Source organism: Elephantulus edwardii, unplaced genomic scaffold (assembly GCF_000299155.1).
Source record: "Elephantulus edwardii isolate Elephantulus edwardi_28Jun2011 unplaced genomic scaffold, EleEdw1.0 scaffold00075, whole genome shotgun sequence".
NCBI lineage: Eukaryota > Metazoa > Chordata > Mammalia > Macroscelidea > Macroscelididae > Elephantulus > Elephantulus edwardii.
Genome location: NW_006399825.1, coordinates 6,675,424 through 6,684,328, shown reverse-complemented (window position 1 = coordinate 6,684,328; position 8,905 = coordinate 6,675,424). Strand labels below are relative to the sequence as shown.

General features: G+C 40.6%; 1 protein-coding gene across 1 annotated transcript in view; it reads right to left on the bottom strand.

Moving 5' to 3' along the window:
* Positions 1-8,371: 8,371 nt before the first annotated feature.
* CASP10 (caspase 10, apoptosis-related cysteine peptidase) overlaps positions 8,372-8,905 on the bottom strand; it is a 74,056-nt gene continuing 73,522 nt past the window's right edge. Inside the window, exon 13 of the mRNA XM_006889144.1 lies at positions 8,372-8,528. Coding sequence (XP_006889206.1) covers positions 8,372-8,528 — 157 coding nt within the window. The remainder of the gene's footprint in view (positions 8,529-8,905) is intronic.

The following is an 8,905-nucleotide window of genomic DNA, read 5'->3' as shown; positions in this document are numbered from 1 at the left end:
CATTGTCATTTCCTCTTTCCCAAGATTGATTGACTCGTTCCTTCTGTGTGTGATCATCAATATTCTTAGCAACATCACAATTCCAACATGTCTGTTTTTCTCTTGCCTTCCTTTGTATTGTCCTGCTATACTGGGCAGATCAAGACATTGAAAAGACTGTAACTTAAGTCAGACCTTTCTTGGTTGTAACCTTTTTAGACTATTTCTCATCTGGATTTGCTTTCCTTCTCGCCCCCAGAACATGGCTGCCGGGAGAGCAGGAGACCTAGTGGTGCTCACCCTGCAGAGACCTTTGCTTCCACGGTTGATGGTGGATCTAAGTAAAATGGAATCAGTCTTTTCTTCTTTTGCTTATCTGAGGATTTAGTTTCCAAGTTGAAGTATAATCCACAATGTCTGTCAATTCCTCAAGTCATTTTCACTTTTGGCAACATAAAAGCCTCAGGAAAATAGGCTGCCCTGGTGACTAATGATAAGAAGTTGTGCTGTTAGCCAAAAGCATGCAGCTTGAATCTACCAGCTGCTCCTTGGGAGGAAGATAAACAATCTCCTCCCAGGTCATTTACTTCCTCTGAAAACCCACTGGGGCTTGGGGCAGCTGTGAGTAATTTCTCCATTGACAACAACCATCTGAGGGGTTGATTGTATTTGTCTGTGTGGTGTAAAGACCTATTTAAGCTTTGTCACAGCCTAGCAGGTGTTAGGGGCAAGAGTGAGGATGACTATCAAGAAAGGAAATAAGCAATGATAGAGGACCCAAAGAGGTGTAATAGGTATCGTCACTGCATCTCTCAGGTCCTCTTTAACACTTACGCTTGTCACCTCCAACCTCAGATCACAGACAGCACCTGGACGTCTGTCTGTCCACAAAGAGCAACCTTCAGCTGGGAAAGGAAGGCTGAAGGAGCAAGGAATTGAGCTCCTTTACTTCCAGGTGGGTCCAACTGTTGTACGTAATTTTTAGTCCGTCCCGTCCCCCTGGACAAGCTGAGGTAATGTGGATAGAGAAATCTTCTTGCCTGGATTCTCCCCTTCTGTCTTGCTTCTCTTTCCTATAGATTTCTCCCAAGAACAAAAAAAGAAAGAATCTTTGTCTCAGAGGCTACTTCTAGATAGCTGGCCAAAGATAAGTATTTGGGGGATTTTGCTTTGTTTTCTGGGGAAAGAGTTGCTAGCAGGTTTTTGATGCTCAGGGAAACGATCTGGCAAAGAGAAAGACGTCATTGAAGCAGGAAACTGCCGGAATGGTGGCCTTGAGGAAGTGGGAGAGGATTGTCCCAGCCACAAGAGGAAATGCCCAGGCATTAGAGAGTAACACAGACACCTGGCCAGTGTCTGTTCTTTTAGTTTCTGTCAGATCAGTCCCTATCCATAACAACCTCATGTGTGCACTTTACAAGATTTTTAAGGCTGTGGCCTTTCCATTGGAAATCTGATACCTGTCTTCTAAGGTACCTCTGGGTGAGTTTGAACTGCCAACGATTCTATAAGTAATCCAGTGCTTAACCATTTGCACCAGTCAGGCACTCCTTGTCCATGGCTACCATGAGAACAATAAAAAAATAGATACCAAGATGCATGTGACTAACTTGGGAGGGACTGGAGAGCATTATGCTAAGTGAACTCAGTCCCATAAGGACAAATATTTTATAAGACCATTACTGTAGATCGTGTGTGAGGAGAGAGGGAAAGGGAGAGCAGAGGGTGGGTGGCAGAAAAGGGGACCAGAGGGGTGAAGACGGGCAGGGAGTGGGGATGCTAATCATAGGGTCGCACAATTTGATGGGTGGATGGAGGGATAGGTAAAGGAAATGCGAAAGATCTGATGTGAAAAACAATGTATATGAACTTTGTAATTAAACCAATATAAAATAAAATTTTATAATAAAAAAAATGCTGGTGAGCTAGTAGATATGGTTGTGGTTTTTGTTTTTGTCTTTCTTTTTTTTGCTTTTTTTTTTTTAATACTTTTTTAATTGGAAAAACATATTGGGGGTACAAGGAGGTGAGAGTTGGGGGCAGAAGGGTGAGGATGGGCCAGGATGCAGTTGCAGAGCTGCACAGTTTGGTCGGTGGGGGGAGCAGGTGAAGAAAATGATGAGGGTCCAGTGGGGACCAGATGCTACAGAGGAATGACAAGTATTTTCCAATAGTAATTAAACCAACTGTCTTATTGATTTGGGAATTGGATGCCGACTCTCTGGCTTCTTCATGCTGAACAGGGGCGTAGATATAAAGGGGGGAAGGGAGGACGCTTTATCACCTTACTGGTGGTCTTGGGTTACAGCTGCTTGCCTTCTTGCTCATGAGGGTCACGACGGTTCGCCCCGAGCCGGGAGCCAAGCGCAGCCCGCCCCTGGGCAGAAGGCCACGACGGCTCGCCCCTGGCAGAGGGCCAAGGGCAGCCCACCCCGGGCAGAGGGCCGCGACGGCTCGCCCCGGGTAGGGGGCCGAGGGCAGTCTGCCCTGGGCAGAGGGCCGCAACGGCTGAAGTAGTCTTTTTTTAAAAAAGAAGAATTATAATTGAATACTTGGTACGCTCATGTACATTTTCTTTTGTAAATAATCCACATTAAGCATATGTTACTAAGTAATCAAAAAACAATTCTTAAATAAAACCAAGGATATTTGTTCAAAAGTAAAATTTCTTTATTGGTAAGTTAGTTCCAACTACTTACAGGCACCTAGGGTTTACAAAACTAGAAGTTACTTCCATTCTAGAATTTTACCAGGATGCTCAAGTATCTTACAGAATCATTTGAAAAGAGATCAAGTTAAAAATGTTAATTTCACAGTTTGTATTCTTTCTCTCTAGAAACATGTTTTAATAAAGATTTTCTTTAAAAGAAATATTAAAACCCACTGCCATCAAGTCAATTTCTAAACAATTTCTAAACCCTTCATGAGGTTCCTGAGGTGACTGCCCTGCTTCTCCTTCAAGGTGACTGGTGGATTTGAACCAATGACATTTTGGTTAGCAGCACAGCACACTACCCACAATGCCACCTGGTTCCACACAGATGAGGTAATTGGCGCTTAAACTAAGAAAATTATGGGACAAAGAACAGAAAACTGAGCATTACACTGAATAAACAAAGATGGAGGCAAGATTTTTCTTACATATTTTTAAAATATTTCAAATCTTTGAATAATATAAAAATATTTCCTATTCAACATTAAATTTAAAAATTAAAAATAGATACAATTTAAACATTTTTCTAGAAAAACTTTCTGAAAAATTACATTTACAAACAGTTATGTTAGAAAATAGCTGTCTGCACTCGGAGTTGATACTACATTCTCCTCAGGGTGGGACTATTTGTGCATTATAACCATCATTGTTTCCTGCCCTCTTCCTCATTAACAAGAAGAATGAAGGACAAGGCCCTGGAGGGTAGAACCTGGCTACATAAGGAACTCAACGGGTTCTGCAGAGGACCTGCCCTGCACAAGCTGGGGAGAAGGAGAATCGTAAAGAGGGAAAATCGAAATAGGCAATTTCCTTGAGTACATTTTCAAAAAGCCTCCATTTTCAGAGCCTTCATTCCTATTCAAAGCTACAAAATACATTGCTAGTGTGTGTGTTTTTTGTTTGTTTTTTATCACATCCTTAAGAGCTAACTACAGGCTTTTAACAAAACCAAAAACAATCAGAAAATAAATAACTTGTCACCAACAATGTGTTGCCTACTAGAGGATAGAAACATATATGTTTGGTTTGGTATTCAAATTTAGACTCTGAGTTACTCTCAGAACCATCCTAAATTCTAATATAGTCCTAAAGAGGCAGGTTATGTCAAACAGAAAAAAGAGCAACTAAAGCTGTACAAAAATTAATCCCCCTTGCTTAAGGGCACAGGATTATAAATTAGGAGACACAGCCTCCTCTACCGACAGTCAGGAGGCTCTGGCAAGTTGTTTAACATGCTAGCTCTGGGCCACAAAACATCTAGAGTCCTTTCAAGCACCCAAGCTCGTGATGATTCCATGTCTGGATGGAAGTGCTCTCCTTTAGAAGAGGTAAGCAGAGAGCGGAATGGTGGGCTAGGAGTCTGGAGCGGATTTCAAATGTATTCATCACTGGCACCTGGCAATTTATCTGAGTTCTTCTAGCTAAAGACACCACTCATACTACAATTAAAAGTTGTTCAGTATAAAGTTGTTACGTGTCGCTGGATCTCACAATTCAGGCGCCACAGTTGCATGATGGTGCCCAGATATGAAGCAGTCATCCAGAACAGCCAGGGTATAGTCAGATTAATATTTAAATACTTTCACCCAAACAGAATTGCAGCATTTGAACATTAAGGTGGAGAACTCGCAGATGATCGGAATGAATCCACAAACACTTCTAAGACATCAGGCTGAGAACATCTTAACTAAGTGGCTCAGCACATGTTTGACTTGGAAGATTTTGTGAATCATGCTTGGTCCCAAAAATTACTGAATTGGAGATTGGAGCGCTCATATACTGTTGGTGGGATTGTGAAATGTTACAACCCCTCTGGAAAGAAATTTGATGTTTCCTCAAAAAGCTGGACATAGAGATTCCATATGACCCAGCTCTTCCACTGCTAAGAATAAAACCCCAAGGAAATGAGAACTGAGACATAAACAGAGATTTATACAGCAATGTTCATAACAGTGTTATTCACAATCGCAAGAACATGTAAACAGCTCCAATGTCCAACGACAATCAAATAGATTGAGAAACTGTAGTAAATTCCATTCACATGATAAAATATTATGCAGCACTCAGGAGGAATGAATTTGAATAGGAAGAGACTGAAGAGCATTATGTTGAGTGAACCAACTCAGTCTCATAAGGACAAATACTACATATGACCATTATTGTAAAAATAGAAGTATTACTAGCAAAATGTGTATGAAGGTCTGAGGGGGGAAGGGCAGAGAACAGTGGGGCTGAGTGTAGGCAGGGGGGAAATTACAGGACAGCAGAATTTGGTGGGCAGAGGGAGGGGGTAAAGGAAATGAGAAAGATCCAGTAAAGACTTGAAAAGATGGAGAAATGATAGGCATAGATTAATGGTGATTAATTTTATAAAACACAATGAATGGGAATGATTGCATGAAGCACCATGTAAATGAAGGAAAGCGTAAAACACACTGTAAAAAATATAGATGCATAAAAAAAAACCCCTCCTAAACTGATTTACCTCAATGGAGATTTCATGACTGATAAAGGGCTGCTATTCAGCAGCATTCACCATGCAGTATACCGATCAGCATCAGCTCTGATTGGACAGTGTCCTTTGTACCTGGTGTGTCTATGTTTAACATCATCTAGGTAACGGCAGAATCTAACATGTTGCTAAGGATAAGCCCATGATATCAAACAGCCCACCACCAATGGGAATCACAGAAGCAGAGGCCAGTGGGTTCTCTGGTGGCTAATAGTCTCAAGGCTGACAAACACTAGTAGTGGCTAGAGAGTCCTGGTGGTGTGGTCCATAGGCAGTTGCTCTGCTAACCCAAAGACTGAGCCTCTAGTGGTTCAACTCCAACAGCAGCTTCTTAGAAGAAAGACGGGCAATCACCTCCTGTGCCATTTACAGTGTTGGAAAACCAGCAGGTAGGTCAACTATGCGTCAATTCCAACTCAATAGCAATGAGGAGGTGGAGGGAGAGTAGACCAGGAGTTTTTCATTCTTTTCTATGTGGGGTTGGCATGAATTGGAAGCAATTCCATAGCCTCTAGTAACGACAACAGTATCGATACTAAATAATTCTAATATTGCATACCATTTTTTCAAGTATTTCCAATAACTTCATTTTATTTTACATCAGTTAAACATTTTTTTTAAATTTATATCTGTCATAGATTGAGCAAAACTAAGTAAAATATCATGAAAGCTCACTCAATCCGCTCCTTTCTTTCAAAAATGTCTGGGTAGTCAATGGCTGTGACTCCTAGAAACACAAGGATTCACAGTCAAATAGCTGTGATCAAATCAGCTCCTGTTGTTCCTACACCCTTTCACACACACATGCACACACAGACATCAATACAACAGGTATAATGATTACAAGGTCTGCAAGGGAACACTAGAGAGAGCATACACACACTCTTTTTAGGCAAAATGACTAATGAACAAAATGACTCTTTGGGTGTCTGTGTCTGTCTCAATGACTCAGACAGCAATGTTCAGTTGTGCCCACAGAGCATGCTTTGAGGAGGCTACAGGAGGCTCTGAGGGTGGGATCTTAGCATTAAGTTTCCTGGTTCTAGAATTTGACCTCTTACAATTCTAAGTTCAAACATAACAGAAATGTGGAGTGGACTGGGAGGTTTCTAGGTCAAATTGCAAATATATCTGAAGGAACTTATCATCAGCAGTGTTTCTCTCAACTGGACCTGGGCCCAGATCTGGCCTCCTGCCTGTGAGCTGGTGAATCTTCATTCCTTATCATGAGCTCTGCTAGTGTGGATTTGCTGCTAACAGAAAATTAGTCATCACCAAGTCGATTCTAACTCATAACAACTTCATGCATAGCAGAGTAAAATCCAAGCAGACTAGTTTTCTTATTTCAATAAAGTACTAGAGTGATGTACACTAATTTAAAAAATGTATGTAATATCATTCACTTGTATATATGTATACTGAAAAATTTTCTTTTCTTTCTTTTATTCTTATAAAGAAATGAACCCATCATTTTCGATGATTGATTTTCAAAAGTAGATAAGCAGGCCTTTCTTCCAAGATGTCTCTGGATATACTTGAACTGTCAACGTTGAGTTAGCAGCCACATTACCACCCAAGGACTCTGATACTAATAACACCCCTTTCTCTCTGAGAAAAGAACCGGCTGCCATTGACTTGATCCTGCCTCATGCCAAACTCCATTGGGTAGCCATGACTGTGAATCTTAACAGGAAGGAGCTGCCCACCTTTCTCCTGTAGAGCAGCTGGTAGATTGGAACCAAATTGTCCATTAGCAGTGCAGCACACAACACTCTAAACCACCAGAGCTCTGTTTAAAAAAAAATACTAGTTTATTTACAAAATTTCAGTACTTTGAGAACAGATTCCATCAAATTGTACAAACTCCCTCTCCCTGCACCTCCTCATACCTCTGCTTCCACCCTCCCCCACCCCCTAGGATCCTTATACTCATTCTACAATAATGGTTTTATACAGTATTTGCTGTTTTGGGGGAACTGAGTTAGTTCACTCAGCATAATGCTCTCCAGTCCCTCCCAAGGAGAGCACCTTTTGCACTAATGAAATTGAATTTAACTAACTAACTAACTGGAATTAGACACAAAGGAAATCTAACCTGCAAATTCCATTTAGGCTACTACCAGGAACCTCTGCCTCCTCTAAATGCCTTTCATGTGCCAAACCACACCTTATGTGAATATATGTAAAGATATTCTCCTTGATCCCGCTGATAAAGCATATTTTCTCTACTTTCCAGATAAGCCTCAAAATCCCAGAGCTCCTGAGCCTCTGCTTTTTGTATCATGTCATCTTTTACTTACAGAAATGGGCTGAAATTAAGTCAAAGAACTCCTCGCAGTTTGGGGAAAATATTCGTGTGTGTGTGTGTGTGTGTGTGTGTGTGTGTGTGTGTGTGTGTACCTACAGTGGGAAAAACTATAACCACCAACTGTTGGCCTTGACTTAGATGAACCATGGTTTGGAAGGTCAGCCTGATATATTAGACTAATTTTCCTTGATAAATAACATTTAAAGTCATGTTATGACCAGTTACAGTAAAATTCTCATAGTGAATTTACTATGAATTTACTTTCACACAAATTAGAATAAAGTAGGTAACTCAGAATTCTTCTTCTTCATTCTCTGACATATTTCAAGATCACCTGCGTTTACAAAGGATGCACTGGAATTCACTATACATATATTCAGATATGCCTTTCAGAATACATCCATTGTAGGCACACATTATATTCCAATTCTTCAAAGGAAAACAAATGTCCAACATTCATATTTGCAAAGATAACAAAAATAACTTACTATGCTCAAAAACAACATTTCTTATCACTAGAAGATAGGCAGAGACCAGCTCACCATTTGTCCCCTATTTCAACACTGGCTACGATTGGAGATGACTAAGCTTCCTTGCGTGTCTAAGAGCATAAAAAACTCTAGTCTGAGTGATAGGGAATGTCAAAGGACACACTAACAAAGGAGATTAATCAGAACTGGCTTTGACAAGCCCCGTGGCAATTGGACAATCAAAACAGACATGGGGTGGGGGGGGGAGAAGAACGAACTGGGGAGGAGGGTAGAGAAAACAGTGCAACAATGAATGAATGAAAAACCAAAATCTCTGTAAATGTTCATTAAAACAAATAAAATTTAATAATAATAATAATAAAAACCCTCTAGTCTAAGGATAGGGCTTCCTGAGGCACAGGAAATACCAGTTTTCTTCGTAGTGTAAAAGCAGGCTGGGGCATCTGTTTCATTGTCCCCGTTAAATCCTCTTGCTGGCTCACATCATTGTTGACAGCTGTGAGGATAGATAAGATGTCTTCACGTCTGCAAGTAAAAAAGAAAACATATAAATCCGCTGGGGCCTGAGACCGCCTGCCTCTAACTTGCTCCCTCTTATTCTAACATGCAGATTCTTTGTCCTCCAAAAGACAAAGCTTATTTTGAGATGGAAAAGGAAATATTAAATTACCTAACATTTACCAATACTGCATTTGGTGGTTAAAAGCCACTATGTAACATAACTTTTTATTTTAAGGCATTTGTTCCATAAAGAAATTTTTTAAATGAATTCTTTATCTTTCTTCAAACCAAAAGATAGGTAGGTAGAGACAGAGAACCTGTTGTTGTTTGTTTGTTGTTGTTATGTGCCGTCGAGTTGCCTGCGACTCATAGTGACCCTATGTACAACAGCCCTAAACTCC